Source organism: Benincasa hispida, chromosome 9, assembly GCF_027475165.1.
Source record: "Benincasa hispida cultivar pf3 chromosome 9, pf3_genome.v1.1, whole genome shotgun sequence".
In the NCBI taxonomy this organism is placed as follows: Eukaryota; Viridiplantae; Streptophyta; class Magnoliopsida; order Cucurbitales; family Cucurbitaceae; genus Benincasa; species Benincasa hispida.
In genome coordinates this window covers 16389833-16409859 of record NC_143486.1, presented here as the reverse complement: position 1 = coordinate 16409859, position 20027 = coordinate 16389833, and the positions used below count along the sequence as shown (strand labels likewise).

At 34.4% G+C, this 20027-nt stretch overlaps 2 protein-coding genes across 2 annotated transcripts; one reads left to right on the top strand and one right to left on the bottom strand.

The window, feature by feature from the left end:
- The first annotated feature begins 837 nt into the window (after positions 1-837).
- LOC120085833 (RING/U-box superfamily protein) lies at positions 838-7016 on the top strand. The gene is made up of 7 exons (XM_039042045.2): positions 838-1328; positions 2361-2666; positions 3557-3765; positions 4223-4271; positions 4358-4447; positions 4596-4658; positions 5052-7016. Exons 1-7 carry the CDS (start codon positions 1161-1163, stop codon positions 6636-6638), a joined length of 2472 nt encoding a protein of 823 aa, XP_038897973.1. The 5' UTR covers positions 838-1160; the 3' UTR covers positions 6639-7016.
- Positions 7017-9399: 2383 nt separating this feature from the next.
- LOC120086218 (autophagy-related protein 8i-like) lies at positions 9400-11586 on the bottom strand. The gene is made up of 5 exons (XM_039042757.2): positions 11341-11586; positions 11172-11227; positions 10542-10594; positions 9796-9914; positions 9400-9685 (listed from the first exon to the last, which is right to left on the bottom strand). Exons 1-5 carry the CDS (start codon positions 11378-11380, stop codon positions 9597-9599), a joined length of 357 nt encoding a protein of 118 aa, XP_038898685.1. The 5' UTR covers positions 11381-11586; the 3' UTR covers positions 9400-9596.
- Positions 11587-20027: the final 8441 nt, after the last annotated feature.

Below are 20027 nucleotides of genomic sequence, written 5' to 3'. Positions count from 1 at the left end.
AATGAAGAATGGAGATTTATTCTCTAATGATCATCTGAATTTAGAAGAATTGAAAGTGAAATTGTTGAAGAAATGTGGTGGCATTTGACTGCTAAGATGATAGTGGAGAGTTAATTTAAAAAAAATCATGATAGAGTAAAAATAGACAACAACAATAACTGGATGAAGAAAGAAAAAAAGAGATGATGAAATTCATGGAAAAAAAAACTTATGGATCAAAAGTTTTAGTTTCTCTTTGGTTTTCTATTTTATTTAACTATATTACTATAATAAATGCAGTGAGTTGATTTTTGTTCATCACCAAAAAAAGAAAAAAGAAAAAAAAGAAAAACTTTGAAAATTAAAAGGAAAAAAATGCAATTAATATTTTATTCAACACAAGAGATGGATCGAATTATTGAATAAAAAAATCTGAAACAAAAATAGTCATCATAAAAACATATTATTTAGAGCTCAATAAACTACACAAGACACTTTAGACATATGAACTCAATTCTGCATCTCAAATACAAACATATGAATTCAAACCAAATAGTTCTGCATCTTAAACACTATTGTATGAATCCTACAAAAACATAAACTTCACATATATATGAATTCCAGACATCATATCTCAACTCAACATCCCAAATAACTGAAAAAGATAGATTAGATTTTAAACCTTTATATCAATGTTTTATAAATCTAGGACGACTACGCAATTTCTCTTGTATTAGAGAGTTGGAAACAATTGGGCTTCGGCTGTAATCAGGTAACGGGCCCAAGTCCAAGCCCAAGCCCAATCCGACTAACAACTTCCGATTAGAGTTTAGAGTAGAACGCAGAAGGTTCGTTAGAAAATGCAATTGTGGGGGAAAAACATGGAATGAAATGAAAATAATAAAATAAAATAAAAGTTGTATATTTGTATGTGGAGTGAGTTTCCTCGCGGCTCTCCGAATTCTCGTTCGACCCTTTCAAGAACTTTCTGGGAATCAATATTGTCCTTCGTTCTTCAAACCCTAGGCATTCGGAATTCTCTAATTATTCCTCTTCTCCGTGTTAATCTGACATAATTTCTTGTTCTTCAAGTTCTAGATTCTTCATAGTCGGATTGCCCTCTACTTTCAGGATCTAATTGATCTTTTCTCCTTCCCGGAACCGTTGACAACAAGAGAACAATGGACGATAGCTGTGCGGTGTGTGCCGATACTCTTGAATGGGTTGCCTATGGCTCTTGCGGTCATCGGGATGTCTGCTCCACCTGCGTTGCTCGTCTTCGATTCATTTGTGGTGATCGCCGCTGCTGCATCTGCAAGTCTGAATCAGCCGTCGTGTTCGTCTCTAAGGTGAGGGTGCTGCTATTCCGCGTTCTATGATCGCATTCTCTCTCTGGGGGTATTTAGTTGTTGAATTATGATATTTGATTTCTTTCATATGCAATTTGGTTATTTCCCAAGTGCTTTGCTGCTGTAGTTGCATTCGAATTCTTTGTGGATTATATTTTTTTTCCCTTTTACTCTAATGAATATCCGGAATTAGGAACACGCTTTTGTTTTCTGTTCGATTTAGTTTATCATACCGATACCAAGGGAATGTCGTTTGCACTTCGAACGTCTGATTATTCAATCCTTTTCTCCTGGCTTCAATATTAATGTGATATTCTTATAGTTCATTTCCCTTTCTCTCTCTCGTTTTTCCCTTGCTTTCTTTGATAGATCAAGGGCTGTTTGGACACTGCATTAGAAACAATTTTACTTTTTATTAATACAAAAAAAAAAAAAACCATGAATTTAGGAACAATGGTTTCAATCTGAATCTGAATAGTAATGATACCTTATAATACAATCTGAATTTTCAAAAACAAATTTGAAAACAAAAAATAGAGAACTGTTATCAGAACATGTTGCCAAAACATCACTACTAATTGGTGGCAACTGGGCATTGATAAGGTTGAGAAAAGATGAGTTTATGACAATCAAACTGAAAGGAAAACACTTCTAGATCTCAATGCAACCAATTCTTAATGGCTGCTAAGAAGCGCGATCTAAAAATAAAATATGTCCTCCAGCCATATCTTAGTACCTCCATTATCTGGGTTTGTTATAGTTCTTCTTGATACTCCAAAGCTCCCATCCCTCATTCCTTATTTATTATCCGACTGACAATGTTGGTCTTGGTTGTTTGACATGTACATCATTGATCAAAGTTCATGTATGATTCTAAAAATAAAGAGACAAGCAAGAACTCAGTTGTTATTGTAGTGTTGAAATTTATAATTAGGTGGATTTGTTGTTTTTCCATACATTAATTTGTTTGAGTTTGAGGACTGTTTTGTTATTTCGCTGTGCTTATGCTATTCATGTTTGATTCTGCTGTAGGCCTTAGGAGATTATACAAGGACGATTAACGACTTCACAGTCTTTCCTTCTGAACCAAGAGAGGGTCGTAGTGGATCCTATTGGTATCATGAAGACACACAAGCATTTTTTGATGATGTTGACCACTACAAGATGATAAAAGCAATGTGCAGGTTGTCATGCAGTGTGTGTGATAAGATAGGTGAAGATCAACCAAATGATGCCTCAAAGCGCCGAGGAAGATTTCGGAATATTGAGCAGCTAAAGGGTCATTTGTTTCATCGACATAAGTTGTTTATGTGCAGCCTTTGTTTGGAAGGCAGGAAGGTATGCTTGCTATTCTCTTTAAGATACTTGTGGAAGGTTGGTCATTGAAATTCATAGCATATCACTCCAAGTAGATAGTTATGATCAAGGATGAGAATGTCAATGTTGATGTCAATAACTCTGATTTATGGATATATCAATGGACATTTCAAAAAAAAAAAAAAAATGAGGGATAGGTTTAATATAATGTTTTCTAATTAATAATTTATTCTAATATTATTTAATAAATTAAAAATTATGATCTTAAAAAATTCACCTCATTTTATAGGTTAAACATACAACACAAAATATAAATAAAAAAGGTGTGTTTTAAGTGTTAAATATGTAACACAAAATATTGTGGAAAAAATGTAACAATATAAAGACTAAATATAAATTAGAAGGAACAGAAAAAAAAAGTAGAGAATTCAATCCTGTTTTCTCAAGTCTCCAAAAAATACCTCTTTAGTGAGGGAGAGAGGGGCTGGGACTGGGTCGTGGGATGGGGAGAGAGGATAGAGCGAAACGAAGAGAGGAAGGGAAATGAAAAAAGAGGGAAAAGGCCAAAACTAATCGACTTAAGATTCTAGCTCAAGACTCTGAAGCTGCGGGAGAATTTGAAGCCATATGTTAAACCTACTAAGCAAGCAATCTGTATGTATATAAAGTGCAATAATATATTAAATGTATAATATATCAACAGTAACAAAAAAAAAAAAAACTTAGATATGGGTTACTGCCACCTCATATCCATCTTGGTATTTTTCAGATGTTCGATATTATCGCCTGTATTTTATAATCCATTGTTATGATGGCTATATTTGTATGTGAACAATGAACATGAACCAGAAATTATCTGATCTTTTCTTTGATTGCAACCATAGTGCTGATTAGCTTTTCTGGTGTCTCAGGTCTTTATTTGTGAACAAAAGCTATATAATAGAGCACAATTGAATCAGCATATACACACTGGTGATTCTGAGGTGGACGGAAGTGAGAGTGAGAGAGGTGGTTTCACCGGGCACCCTATTTGTGAATTTTGCAGAACTCCATTTTACGGAGATAATGAGCTGTATACTCATATGTCAACTGAGCATTATACATGTCATATATGCCAAAGGTAAACTAAACATTCTTGATTTGTGACTAGGGTGTACAAATTTAAACTAAATTGGCAGCCAACGTAAAACTGAACTATACCAAATTGATATCATTTTAGTTTTTATTTGAACAACCGTCAGTCTGTCAATATATTTTTCTAATAGACTTGTTTAACAACTCATTTAATCAGAATTCAATATCTTTTAAAAGAATTCTTTGGTTAAAATTAATTGTATTCAATAAGTCCATTTCTGTCAGCAAAATGAAGTAGGTGGGTTGGGGTTATAAAAGAAGGGATCCAAAAGAACTGAACCAATTGGTTCATTGCTCGTCTTCGGGGAATCAAATGTTTCAAGTTTCAAAATCTCAAGTCAAAAATAAATTTGTACCGAACTGATTCACCTCTATACCCTCATCATTTTTCCATTGTTAACTTAGCGAAGATTAAAATTTGTTTAATTTTTTTGGGGTTGCAGGCTCCATCCTGGACAGTATGAATACTATAAGAATTATGATGACCTAGAGGCAAGTTGTTTAACAATGATATTCTGTCTTTTATAACACTCTTTTGAGTTTTTGAGTCTAATATAGTGAGCTTCTTTTGGCCACAGATCCATTTCCGACAAGGACATTTTCTTTGTGAAGATGAAGCCTGCCTTGCTAAAAAGTTTATAGTGTTCCAATCTGAAGCGGAAATGAAGGTAACTTAGAACATGGGAAGGACTTTTTTATGTGTGTTTAGTTAAATGCTTTCTGTTTTGTTTTTGCTCATTTCTCTCGAGTGTGTAAGGCTCTGGGGTTGCTCCATTACAGTGCATTGTTTCTTCATGTCTATTTGTTATTTTTCAGAGGCATAATACTATTGAACATGGTGGCAAGCTATCTCGATCGAAGCGAAATGCTGCTTTGCAAGTATGTATTACTGCTCTCGCAATTCTGGTCTTTTAAGGCCCTATTTGATAACATTTTTAGTTTTTCAAATTTGTGCTTGTTTTCATTCAATTTTGTTATCATGGTTTTCATATTTCCTAAGTGAAATTCTGAGTCAAATTCCAAAAACAAAAATAAGTTTTTAAAAACTATTTGTTCTAGTTTATAAAATTTGGCTTGGATTTTGAAAGCATAATATGTGAACAACATGACAAAGAAATCAATAAGTGAAAGTAGTTATGATATGCTTAATTTTCAAAATCCAATTTGGTTATAAATGGGGCCTAAGAAATTCAATTTGTGTTTTGTATGCCTTTCTTTTATGTCTTATTTCCCTTTCCTTCATTATTTCTCAATTAACACTATCTTTTTCAGATACCAACCAGTTTCCGGTATCGAAGAAGTAATGAGCAAGATAATCGGCGTGGTAGACGGACATTTCGTCGTGATTCTTCTGATGATCTACTTTCTTTGGCCATTCAAGAAAGCTTTGAAACAGCCAATGTTGATGACACCAATCATGACCCATTACCTAGCGGACAAGGAGCCTCAGATCAGGAAAATATAAGCAACATTGATCCCTTGATTGAACCATTTGAAGCATTAGCAACAACAGATCCTGAATCAGCTTCTAGATACCTTCAAGCGTTGGGCCATTCTAGGAATTCTCAATTGGAGCAATCATCCTTTCCTCCCCTTTCAACAGCATCCAGCAGTAGCCATCCAAAGCCCAGTCAGGACAAAGATGCTATACATAATGACAGTATGGCAGCTCATCTTCGCCGCCAGAGGAATAATGTGACCGTTCTAAATTCTGCTGGTTGGCCAAAATCAAGTCGTGCCCCTGTGCTACCACCATCAAATAACTCATCTCAAGCTTGGCCTGCTATAAATGCCAATCATGCAGCTTCAAGCAGTTCTAGGCAGACTAAGGGGGTTGTCACTATTAATAATGGCCCTTCAGTTTCTGCTTACTCAAATGCTGCTCAGATGCATGCAAAAGCTCGATCTAGTTCTTCAAGTGGATCAGGTAGTAGCAGTAGGATTAGCCACTCTGCTTCGGCTCCCAGTCTCACCGACATTGCCTATACTGAACCCTCAGTTAATGAATTCCCTCCAGTATCTACAGTACAGGCGTGGAAGGCACCTTCAAGTAGCCAGAGTTCAATGAACATGGAAGATGTCCAGACAGCAAACAAATCTCTTGTTGAAAAAATACGTGCTGCACTTGATTTTGACCAAGATAGATATGCCATTTTTAAGGATATATCTGCACAATATCGTCAGGGTCAGATTGACACAGAAATGTATCTAGACTGCGTGCAACAGTTCGGTTTGTCCCATCTTCTGCTCGAGTTGGCTAGGCTCTGTCCTGATCCTCAGAAACAGAAAGAACTTGTGGAGACCTATAATGCTAGTTTTCATAAAGATGTGATCCCAGTAAATGGTAGGGCTCAAGATAGTATTCAAATTAAAGACAACAGTAAGGGAAAGAAAGGTAAAGGGAAATCTATAGAAGTTAAAGACAGCAGTTCCAAGGACAAATTAGCAGATAGTATCTTGAGCAGTGTTCGGGAATTGCAGTCGAGTTTCAGGCCATTGGAGGAAGATGTAGAGGTATTATCGAAGGGTGAGTATCGTGCTTCAAAAGGGAAATTGAAGATTTCGTCTGACAACCAGCAAGGTGGGACAGGAGGACAAAATAGTCAACTGTCTACTGGTCTATTGAACGAAAGCACTGGGGATGGGGGTGGTGGGGGGAGCAAACAAAAAAAGAAAACCTCCAAGTTCCATAGAGTTCGATTAGGCGATGGCTCGGTTGCTGCACTCTTAGATTTAAAAAACTCCAATCTCACTTCAGACCCGGACCCAGTCGAAAGAGTAGAGGGCAGGAACAATGCTACAGGGGTATTGCCTGTTCGGGGCGTTTGGCGAAATGGTGCCCAGAGGCTTTTCTCTTAGCACAAGTGCATGAAATGTAACATTTTGTGGATATACAAGTGACAGAATTCGATCGAACTGGCTGAGGATTTGTACAACCAGATGGGTCAAAAGGATGGTGAAATTTTGCATTGGTGATGAAAGCAGCCTGTAATGTGGTATGCTTTCTTCATATTCTGAGTTATCATTTTGATATTATAGTGTGGATATAATGATATGTTCCTTTTGTTGAAGTGGGAGCATAATGAAGAAATTTCTGATGTTTAGACCTCACTTTACTGTATTTAACTTCTATAAGGTTTATGTTTCCACAGGAATGCTTGCCTTTCAAAAACTGCAAAGTTGATGATGCTATTTGTAATGCTACATTTCTTTGAAATTTCACTTCTTGTTTTCTCCCCTAGGATTCTCATATTAATTAAGTTTTGGGTTCATCAGAAAAAGATGCGTCTATAATTCGGGTATAATTTGAAACTCGGCGATTTTCTTCTTCTTTTTTTCCTGTTAAACATCTTATTAGGAATAAAGAATTATGCTCACAATTACAAGCGATTATTACTTTTCAAACTAATTTTATGAGAACTCTGGCTACGACATTATGTTTTTTAAAATAATTTTATTTGATTAATGTTGGGCTATATTTGAGACGTGGGATGTTTGGGATAAGGAGTGCAATGGTGAGTTTGAAGGAGATGTGAAGTTTAGAGAGTTGTATATAAAAATGTTGATGTGTTACGTTAAAAATACTTTCTGTAAAAAAAAAAAAAATTGATATAGAAGGATAGATTAGTACTCTCAGCAAAGTGACTTATTATTCAACACTTCTTCAACGGAAAATTGAGGTTTAATGATAAATTTGATCTTTATTGTCGATTTTAAAAGTTAGAATTTAGTCTTTATGTTTTGATAAAATCTCATAAATAGGTTTTATAGTTTGATATCCTCATAAATAGACACGAGGATGTTGAAAAAGGATCCTATTAACTTATTTCGACCTAGGATAATAAGTTCATAAGCTCAATCTTATTTTACCGTCAATCTCCAAGTTTAACTCAAGCGTAGTGCTTCTTTTTTTGTCAAGTGTCAAATCGATATAGTGCACCTTTTAGTATGATTATGATAGGCCTTAGCTTCAATTTATTTATCGACAAACTAAGCGAAAATTTGAGAGCTCTCCTTCCTCTCCAAAATCTCATAAAGAGAGCAATTACAAGCTCTCCTTCCTCTCCAAAATCTCATAAAGAGAGCAATTACAAGTAATTCAGCAAATATCTTCTCCTACTAACCTAAACGGCTTATATACCACATTATCGGGACCATCTAACTAAAAATATCTCCCATTCTCCTTCGAATTTCTCTTTGCATGTTTACGATTTACGTATATACACTAGTAATTCAAGCCCTATTATTATCCGCACTTCAAAGAGGCACCTTGTCCTTAAGGTAGACGTTCGGAAATTGCTCATTAATTACAATGGCAAGCTCCCAGATGACATCAACAGGAAGGCCTATCGTTACCCGCACCCCAAATGGCATCCCACGCTTCTCATTGGCTGCCTTGGTCATGCGCTGCCGAGCCTTGTGCGACAAGGCTTTAAGGTGGCTAACATAGGATCTCGGTCACACAATTGCATATCAACCTCACCTATAACATTCAGTCCACTTTCATAACATAAAATGGGAGGAAAGGGTCAGTCATACAATACCTCAAATGGAGTCAAATGGGTGGCTGTACTAAAGGATGTGTTGTGGGTGATAAGCAGTGTTATGTCATAACTGTGTCCCTAACGAACGAAATAACTCTTCCCAAAATATATTTGTAAAAATTGTCCCAGCATGTAATCTCACAATTTCCTTGAAACAACAATGAACAAGCCAAACTCGAGAGCTAGAGGTAGTCTTGACAATGCATTAGCTGCGAAATTTTCTCATACTTGCTTATACTTGATCCTGTTAAATCATCACGCCCTTTGAAGATGTAATATGACCCAAATATTGATACATGGAACTCCAAATGGACATTTTTTAAAATTGGCCAGGAATTGATTAGTTACCAGAATATCAAGCACCGTAGTCAAATGATCCACATGGGCTTCTATCTTTCGTCTGTAAATCAGGCTGTCGTCAAAGAAGACTAACAAATACTTCTATAGCTGGGTCTTAATATGCCATTCATGATGGCTTCGAAGGTTGAGGGAGCATTTCACAAAACCAAACAATATTGCAATGCTATGAACACGGATTTGATGTCAAATTGTTAGACCTTAGCCTCAATTTCTGAACTCCCCTTCCTCTCCAAAATCTCATTCACGACTATTTTATAGGATTTTATCAAACCATAGAACTAAAATCTAATTATAAATCAAATTCTAACATTTTCCAAACTATAGAGACTAAATTTACAATTCAACTAAAATTTGTGGTTCCAAAATAAATTTGAAAATATTGAAATCATTGGGGGTAAAATATACTCCGTATTTTGAAAAACTTTACGTTAGTATTCTGAATTTCATTCTCTCCTTATTCAGATGTTTCTAAGCTTCTGAGCTGATTTGATCATCCGTACAGACAATCCTATTCTTCTGCACCGACAATTTCTTCTTTATCTTAATCATTTTATTTCTGATTTTCTGTCATTGAAAATTTAGCTTATCCATTATTCTTTTTTTTTTCCCCAAAAACAGAAAATTATCAAACGAAGCTATTTGGAGTAATAGATTGAGACCCATACAAATCTGAATGAGAATTAAGTTTCCACTCAATCTGTGGGGCACATCCTATGTTGGTTGTACTTTTGAAACAATTTCATAATTCAAATTTTGACAGAATTTGCAATATGAAGGATGATATACATATCAACATTATAATTTAGAGATAATGTCCACGTGGTAAAAACAAATTTGTCCAAGGAATATATTGACACAAGGAGATAACATAAATATACAGCTTCAGCATTCGCAAATCTCAATCAGATTAGCCTTAGCCAAAGGTCTTTTCACTGCTGTAACACATGTACAGAAAGCCATCGTCGTCCTTGTATGAATTGTACACCGTACTCATTAAGCTACCTGCAAAAATTTGGAGTCAATTATTTAGCATCTTAGTAACTGGAACTGAAAAGGAAGCACGAGAACGAGCACGAAAATGGGCAGCAGCATCAGCTCACGTGCAACTCTACCTGTTTGAGGCAAAGTATTCTTTACAAATACAAAGAGAGCTTTTCCAGGTGCTAGATGAAGCCTGGTGCTCAGAACATGGATGAATTGGCCAACAGACATGTCTCGAGGAATGAGGTACCTTTAATCAAATAGGAAAACAAAAGACATTCAATAGAGAAAGCAAAACTGTGTTGACACAATATGTCGTGTTATATTCGGATCACAACTGCCTTTCAAGTATGAAAGGGTCTATTCTAATAACGTTCTTGTTTATTTATCATATTCACGTTTCTACTTTTTCATAGTTTCTCAAAAATTGCCCCTTTTTCAGAAAGGTTTTTTAAATCTTGGAAACAAGAAACAAAAATGTTTAACAGGCAAGTTTGTTACTTAAAAAGTGAGAAACGTGAGTAGGAAACAAGAAATGAGAACATTATCAAACAGACTCATAACTGACAAGGTGAGAAATCTATAGAACACTGTTTTATGCCAAAAACATGATTCAACTATTATAACTGTCACACTGATATTTGTAGAATAGCACGCGACACTAAATTTACTAATCTTTAAGGTATGAATAGACAAATAATACACAAGTTTTTGGGATGGCCAGATAATAGAGAATACCAAAGAAGTTATAGCCAAACAAAAACAAACATGACCAATCAAGAAAAGAGTGTAATGCTGAGGTGATAATCTTTGTTTTCATTCAAATGATTTTCAGACAGTTCAATAAAATTAGAAGTGAAACATTGAGGAAACTCACTTCTTCTTTTCCATCTCAGGAAGTTCACATTTCTCATATCTCTCAACAATTACCTGCAATTACTCGAAAGAACAAAAGGAAAACCATCAATTCCCTTCCATGGATTTTGGAGGAAATGAATATCTATCTAGCATTTGCACCTCAGACATAAGAAGATTACATAATTGAGACTGCATATTATTTTCCGTGGCATTGAATTTTGGGAACAAAAATAGTGAGTGTTTCCTTCAATAGCTCTGTCTAAGGCAACCAAAAATGAATTTGAATACAATCAACAGGCCACGAGATGTGCGAAAATCCTCATACAATTTTGTTCTTGGATAACAAAGGAAACATTGACTAAAATCCTCAGATAACTTTAGAATTTCATTCCCCAATAGGACATAATTTGAAAAACATCCTGCATAGAAAATTATTCGAGCTATTCCCAAAAAATTCGTAAAGAGGAAAAGGGATAAAAACCTAAGAATTCGACACCTGCAGAGCTCTGAGTCACCGATATTACATATCGATTTAATTCACAAATTCACCATTTTCTAGTACAATTTCTCGACAAAATCCAAAACAGATGCAACTAGGATCGAATCTTCTGTAAACAAAGATACATATGACGAGAATTTTGCAACTTACAGGGACTCGATCGGGATACTTGGCCAATATTTCGAACGACTCCTCAAATCGTTGTTCTACGAAAAAAATCAAGGCCGTGATTAAACATCGATCTCAAAAAAAATATCAAACGAGAGAAAAGATTGATGAAAAATAACGATAATTATCAAGCCACGAGAGTCAATCATACCGTAGGTGAACTCGTCCTTGAAGGATTTGGTTTTCCCCATTAGCGCTCTCTTTGCGATGCCGTACAAATGGGAAAGACGTATAAAAAGAGATGATGATAAAATATATTTTTTTATTTAAATCACACTCAGAATTTTAACATATAGCTTAGGTAGGAGATCGTTAGACTAATAATACAGATATGAAAAAAAATATAATATAATAATAATAAATAAATAAAATAACTAAAATTATAAAATTAGATAATAGGTAAATTAAGGTGGAATTCTCACTAATATATATATCTCTATAAATGACCACTTATTCATAGAAAGGAAAATAGGAAGTGGCACATTGGACACTATGCATAGGTGGTTGAATGACATATAGCCAACACGTGTGATAATGAGAAAATGATACTTGGCATTGGATACTAAGCATGACACTAATGGGCATCTATTATTTTTATATAATATTTATAATACTTTCCCTTAGATGCTTATTATATATATGAAATATGCCTCATTAAAACCTTACTAGAAAAAAACCACATGGAAAAAGAAAATCCTAGTGAAGGAAAAAAAGTACATATTTCATATAATTTATACCTTCAAAAGAATATATTTGCTCCCACTCATGAAAACATCACTTAAGATCTCTGAGGATTCCAACGTTGTGCACTAATTTTTCAAAAGTTGCAATTGATAATGTCTTTGTAAATAAGTCTATCAAGTTATCCTTCGAACAAATTTGTTGTACAGTGATGTCGCCATTTTCTTCAAGATCATGAGTGTAGAAAAGCTTTGATGAAATATGTTTTGTTCTATCTCCTTTAATATATCCTTCTTTGATTTGGGCTATACAAGTTGTGTTGTTTTTGTATAATATTTATAATACATCCCTTAGATGCTTATTATATATATGAAATATGCCTCATTAAAACCTTACTAGAAAAAAACCACATGGAAAAAGAAAATCCTAGTGAAGGAAAAAAAGTACATATTTCATATAATTTATACCTTCAAAAGAATATATTTGCTCCCACTCATGAAAACATCACTTAAGATCTCTGAGGATTCCAACGTTGTGCACTAATTTTTCAAAAGTTGCAATTGATAATGTCTTTGTAAATAAGTCTATCAAGTTATCCTTCGAACAAATTTGTTGTACAGTGATGTCGCCATTTTCTTCAAGATCATGAGTGTAGAAAAGCTTCGATGAAATATGTTTTGTTCTATCTCCTTTAATATATCCTTCTTTGATTTGGGCTATACAAGTTGTGTTGTTTTTGTATAATATTTATAATACATCCCTTAGATGCTTATTATATATATGAAATATGCCTCATTAAAACCTTACTAGAAAAAAACCACATGGAAAAAGAAAATCCTAGTGAAGGAAAAAAAGTACATATTTCATATAATTTATACCTTCAAAAGAATATATTTGCTCCCACTCATGAAAACATCACTTAAGATCTCTGAGGATTCCAACGTTGTGCACTAATTTTTCAAAAGTTGCAATTGATAATGTCTTTGTAAATAAGTCTATCAAGTTATCCTTCGAACAAATTTGTTGTACAGTGATGTCGCCATTTTCTTTAAGATCATGAGTGTAGAAAAGCTTCGATGAAATATGTTTTGTTCTATCTCCTTTAATATATCCTTCTTTGATTTGGGCTATACAAGTTGTGTTGTTTTTGTATAATATTGTTGGAAGGTTTTTATTAGAAGACAAGCCACATGTTTCACGAATGTGTTGAGTCATTGACCTTAGCCATACACATTGTCGACTAGCCTTGTGAATTGCAAGAATTTCAGCATGATTTGAGAAAGCGGACGTTATAGTCTGTTTCATCGATCGCCATGATATAGCAATTCCTCCACATGTGAACAGATAACCTGTTTGAGATCCAGCTTTGTGTGGATTAGATAAATATCCAGAATTTGCATAATTGATACCTTGTAGAAATACAAGTTATTTATACTGTTTTATTTAGATATTGCGACCAAAAGAAAGAAAAGTTGCGTCAATTGTAGAGAAATTAGCTAAGAAATGCAAGAATTATAAATTGTCATCAATACACCCACTGACACCATTGCGATGGTAGAAGAGAATATTTCAAGTCTGTTTTGCAGGAAATCAAGTCATTGCATGCATTCATGGCTCAAGACAAAAAGAACAACGCATCTACGTCGCATTGCGCTAATCATTCAGAAATGAATAGACGATCAACGCAATGACGACGCATGCAACAATCGATCAAGAGCTAAGCGATTAACGCAATCTCAACCGCATGCGGTAATAAAAAACAACACCGCATACGGACAAATGATCGAAGATGCAAAAGAGCAACGCAATTACGGAGGATCCTGACACGTGTATAGCTGACCGTTGTGTATTTCTGATGGGATTGATCGCGTAATAGAAGGAATATTCACTCCACCATTTCCGGAATTACCATAACAATAAAGTGGAGTCCACACTGCAGAGAGTCAAAGCTGAGCCTATAAATAGCCTCTGATATTCTATTGGAAGATATACTAGATACGAGCATATTTTGATATTTGTATATTGAGAGAGAGACTGGTCTGAAGAGCCTGATCGGAGAAGATTCGAGAAGTTTTAAGAGACAAGGCCAAGAGGTGAGTCTCAGGGCAAATCCTTTCTATCCCCGTCGTGGAAGCTCTGTACCAAGGTCACTTCTACCAGATGAGCAAGCTTGAGAGGAAGCTTTTCTCTACATTTATTCCATTCGCAGGCAAGCAAATCCACCGTCCAGATCTGTATCAAGATGTTGGCACTCTTCTGTATTTGTTTCTATCTCTTTATCATCAATTGTATTCATCTTCTTAATCTCCATCATTCACACCATGTATCAGATGCTAAATATTAGTATTAAATGTCATGATTATTTCCATCACCATCTTTCTGTCTATTTCCGTTCCTCCATGAATCGCTTTCTCCATGATGTTTTCTTAATCCTCTGGTAATTAGCATGAATCTAACAAGTAAATTAATCTGTGTTAAAGAAATAAATATGTTTAGCTAAAGCATGCTAGACGACATCTTCACCTGTGAAAGCAGAAGTGAAAAAGGTGAAGATGCCATTCCTCCTGTCGAGAAAAAGTTAGAAGAATGCGTTAACTAAAGCGAGAAGTACTTCTAGAGATGGAAGCAATCTTGCGTTCATTACGTTCATCCCTGTTTCACCACAGAGATGTGGGAACACGGCCGATCACCGAGAGATGTACGCTAAAGGAAAGCGTAACCGTAGTTATGTCTTTAATGCAATTAATAACTTGTGATGTTTATACTAGTTATCTTTTCTATTTTTGATTCATACATAAATACTTGTCATCGCATAACACGACCCTTTGTATAATCTTCACAGTCAGTCTCAAACTCAGTATCATGTATCAGTATCCTGTACCTTGTATCATACTAGCTTAGGTTTACTTTTATCGCACTTTATTTTATTAACGCAACTTTACTTTATCGCACAATTTTACTTTACCGCAACTTTAAATACCTGTATAAACACAACTTTTATTAATTGAAAAATCCCGGTCGCATATATCATAAACGTAACGCACTAACTAAGCAATCCTTGTGTTCGACCTCAGATCACACCGAGAAACTCGCGTTAGAATTATACTTGGTTTCAGCGCAAGGAAACTTGTGACAATGCATAACATACTACAAGCATTTCATTAATAACACATACATCTAGAAGTAGTATCGCATAAAGTCTAAATAAGCATAACACATCATCCACATTCCATTTCCATCATTCATCACTGTCCATGTGCTTATTTAGAATCACTAAATTAGATTTTGTCAAGTTTATGCTTAGAGATTCAATTTACGAGTTTACAATAACCAACTAGATCAAAATGTGATTTATTTGAATAAAACAAACTCATATAGATTGTTTCTCGGAGATAACGGAGTATATGCTTAATTTCGTTCTAATGTCTTTTTGTAGGAGAAGAACTATACCTAGCTAATAAATTTATTGAAAATGTAATATCTGGTCTTGTATTATTAGCAAGATACATAAGTGCACCAATTGCACTAAGATATGGTACTTCAGGACCAAGAAGTTCTTCATTATCTTTTCGAGGTCGAAATATATCTTTCTTTATATCCAATGAAAGGACTTCCATTGGAATATTTAATGGATGTGCTTTGTCCATATAAAATCTTTTCAAAAATTTTCCTGTATAAGTTGACTAATGAATAAATATGTCATCTGCTAAATGCTCAATTTGCAAACCAAGACAAAATTTTGTTTTTCCTAGATCTTTCATTTCAAATTCTTTCTTAAGATATTCTATTGCCTTTGAAAGCTTTTCAGGAGTTCCAATTATATTTAAGTATCAACATATACAGTTATAATAGAAAGTCCTAATTGTGATTTTTTTTTATATAAAAACACACGTAGCTCGGGATGTAATGGAAAAAAAGACTCAATTATGTAATGATAAAACTACAAATTACTATTTACCAAAAACATATGAGATCCCCAATGACCAATCCTTGCATGAATTGCTAATGATCCAATAAGTTCAACATTAATTCCTTCAGACGTGTCAATTGGGCAAATGCGTCCATAATGACTAGGATGGATATCTCGTATCCGAAAACTAGCAGTTCGCCCTGTCAATCCTCCTGGGCTCCATTTACTCTTTAATCAACGGATTTACTTATTTTAGACTTAAATTTGAAGCGAATTCAAATTTTTTCTAATTGTATAATCATCCACTACTGACATTGGTGAATGACCCAAAGAAATTTGATTATAATTCAATTAGTGACGATCATAAGTAGAAAGTTCATATTCTGTAGGGGAGGTCCTGCGGAAAAATAGCTCGACGTCAGGATGATAAAAAACTTATATTGGATTATTTTGATATTCTTCTTTCAATAAATATCCACTCAGGCGATTGTACCACATTCGTCCTGATTGTTTCAATCCATATAGTGATCTTTGTAACTTTATTGAATACCATTCTCAAGAATTATATTTCAGGTACCTTAAATCCTTTTGGGATTCTCATGTAAATATCAATATCAAGAGATACATATAAATATGTTGTGAATACATCCATAAGATGTATATCCAGACTTTTATACACAGTTAAGCCAATTAAATATCTTAATATAATTGCATCCATCACTAGAGAATATGTCTCCTCAAAATCAATAACAGGTCTTTGTGAAAAACCTCGTGCAACTAGTCTTGCTTTATATCTTGTGACCTCATTATTTTCATTACTTTTCCTCACTAATACCCATTTGTATCCCACAGGTTTAACACTTTTTGGCGTTCGGACTACTAGTCCAAAAACCTGACGTTTTGCAAGCGAGTTTAATTCTGCCTCGATTGCTTCTTTCCACTAAAGCCAATCTTTTCTATCTCATCATTCTTCAACAGATTTTGGTTCAGGATCCTCATTTTCAGATATAATATCAAGAGCAATATTATACGCAAAATTGTTGTCAATAATTACATTAGTTCGATTCCATCTTTTTCCTAACATGACATAGTTTATTGAAATGTCATTATTATTTTTAGGTATTTCACCTTCCTCACTACTCATGTCGAAGATTTCTTTATGGGCATTTACATCCTCAACCAAGTCTTCTTGACTATTAATTATTTTTCTTTTCCAAGAAATTTTATCTTTGGAACCCACTCATCTACCACGCTTCTGGTGTGTTCTAGACTCATTAGTGACAATTTGTTGTGTTGGGATATTAATTTTTTATGGAACATTTGCAACTGGTATATGTGACTTAGTTACTTTCTTTACATCTATAAATGCATCTGGTAGTTGATTTGCTATATTTTGCAAATGAATTATTTTCTGAACTTCAAGTTCACATTGATCTGTACGGGGATCTAAATGAGACAATAACGATGCATTTCATGTAATTTAACTTCTTAATTCCTCCCCCAAATATTGAAAATTTGTCTCATTAAAATGACTATCAGCAAATCATGCAGTAAATACATCACCCGTCAAGGGTTCAAGATATTTAATAATTGATGGGGAATCATATCCAACATATATTCCTAACCTCCTTTGAGGACCTATCTTATTGCATTGTGGTGGAGCAATTGGAACATATACTGCATATCCAAAAATTCTCAAATGAGAAATATTTGGCTCATGACTATAAGCTAATTGTAATGCCGAGTACTTATGATAAGCTACTAGCCTAATACGTACAAGTGACACTGCATGCAAAATAGCATGTCCCCACACAGATGAAGGAAGCTTAGCTCTCATAAGTAACGATCTTGCAATTAATTGCAAACGTTTTATAAATGATTATGCTAAACCATTTTGTGTATGAACATGAGCTACAGGATATTCAACAATTATCTCAATTGACATACAATAATTATCAAAAGCTTAGGATGTAAATTCACCAACATTATCAAGAAGAATGGTCTTAATTGTATAATCACGAAATTGTGCTCTTAACTTAATTATTTGAGCAAGTAATCATGCAAATGCAAGATTTCGACTTGATAATAAGCACACATGTGACCATCTGCTGGATGCATTTATTAATACCATAAAATATCTAAATGGTCCACTTGGTGGGTTAATGGGTCCACATATATCATCATGAATTCTTTCTAAAAATGCAGGTGATTCAGTCTCCACTTCAGTTGGTGATGGTCTAATTATCAAATTTCCTTGAGAGCAAGCATCACATAATAATTCATCAGATTGAAGAATCTTCTGGTTCTTTAATGGGTGTCCATTTGAATTTTCAATAATTCTCCTTATCATTATAGATCCTGAATGACCAAATCGGTCATGCTAAATTGTAAATATGTCTGGATTCATGAACTTCAGGTTCATTGTTGCATATGTTTCAATTACTCGTATATGAGTATAATACAATCCAGAAGATAAAGCAAACAACTCTTCCAATATACATTTTTCATTTGAGACAGTGGATATGATATATAGATATTCTACATTATTCTTACTGTCAGTCTCAATATGATAACCATTGTAACATATATTTTAGAAGATTTCTTTTTAAGTGACTAGAGAACAATGCATTGTCAATTGTAAATTTTGTTCATCTAGGCAAAATAATATTTGCTTTTACAAAACTTTCAATCAAGTTTGCAGAACCTGATATTGTATTTATTTTTTTTTTCAGCATTGTCAATTTGAAAAAATATTTTTTATTTGTAAGTATTGTATGTGTAGTTGCATTGTCTGCCAGACATAGATCTTCTTTGTTCATTTTTTAGTCACCCAACATATGAAAATGATCCATGTTTCTTCATTAAAAAGAAATAATTAAAATAAGAAAAACAACACTTTAAATATACAAAAGTTATTAAAAAAAACATGAAGATAGATAAAAAAAAAAAAAAACAACATTAAGTTTAAATATTCTCAAAGTCAAAAGAAACACTTGATGTACCACCAACTGTGCCAATATTCTCTTCAGGAGATTCAAAGAAGTCTGCCACATCCAAATTTGCCATATGGGATGGGTCAAATGTTGGGTTTTATGTCCTAAACCTCGTGGTATGTAAACAATGGAACTTATTCTGAAAATTCAATAAAGGTGTTATTGAATAGATCTATTGCTTGAATAGAAATCCAATAAACCTAAAAGTCCATTGACTATTGGATGAGTACTTGAACTTTATGTACAGACATAAAGGTGGATCAGGTTCGAGTAAATAGTCAAAATCATCTATAGTACATGGATAAGGTTGAGTACCTTATTCTGGTAACACTATTGGATACAACCTGCTCTGTAGTTGTTACAAGGAGTTGTAAAGTGCTACAAACGAAGTGATCCTAATTCGTTCATGTTGGACATGAGGAGTTGGGGGTGTCCTTGTGCAAAAGAGTTTACACAAGATCGGACCACGAAATGAGTCATTCTTACTTTATAATGCTGTTTACTGTTTAAGACTGACTATTTCAAAGTGATGGCCTAGGTAACTTGACCTTAATAATAAGCTAACTATGAATTCCTGTTTATCTGGGATTGCCCTTAGATTTGCATAGGTGAGGATTGGCTCAACAGCACTGGCTCAATATAACTGCCATTTCAGAGGTAAGACCGGATAGATAGCTAAGGACATAGAGTGAAAGAGGGAATTCACTCCTACCCGCTTTAAGGATAGTAGAGAGGTAGTTCTCTTAAGTGCTGATTCTAGGGCTTGAACAAGGGATCCCGCCCTCTCATTTGACATGAGAGGGACTTGGTTTTGTGATTGGATCACACAAAAATTGTTCATTAGGGGATCAGTGGGGACTCAAGAGGTAATTTCGACGGTAAAATAGAGATTTGACCCAGCCGTTATTACGAACAACCTGTGAAAGGTTAACTTACTAATTATGGTTATATCGAGTGGACATAATATATCTACAGTGAGAGGAGTCAACTATGGGCTTTAGTGGAGTGACCCATTAGTTAACGAATGGGGGTTAGATCGGTCTAATGGGTTTAGCCGATTAATCTTGAATCGTTGGAACCCATGATCTGTAGGTCCATACTAGCTCGGAAATGGATTAGCTCTAGAGTAGTGTGATAAGTTAATTTGAAACGTTCAAATTAGAATCAAACGGAATTAGAGAAAATATATTTAAATATGATTTAAATACATGAAGATGAATTTGTGTAAAAATTAATTTAATATTGGATATTAAA

Coding starts and splice junctions, on each gene's coding strand:
- LOC120085833 (XM_039042045.2), top strand. CDS start 1,161: ATGGACGATAGCTGTGCGGTGTGTGCCGATACTCTTGAATGGGTTGCC. Junction 1,329..2,360: donor CCGTCGTGTTCGTCTCTAAG/GTGAGGGTGCTG, acceptor ATTCTGCTGTAG/GCCTTAGGAGATTATACAAG. Junction 3,766..4,222: donor ACATGTCATATATGCCAAAG/GTAAACTAAACA, acceptor TTGGGGTTGCAG/GCTCCATCCTGGACAGTATG.
- LOC120086218 (XM_039042757.2), bottom strand. CDS start 11,380: ATGGGGAAAACCAAATCCTTCAAGGACGAGTTCACCTACG. Junction 10,595..11,171: donor AGTATCCCGATCGAGTCCCT/GTAAGTTGCAAA, acceptor GAGTAATTGCAG/GTAATTGTTGAGAGATATGA. Junction 9,915..10,541: donor CCTGAGATGGAAAAGAAGAA/GTGAGTTTCCTC, acceptor ATTTGATTAAAG/GTACCTCATTCCTCGAGACA.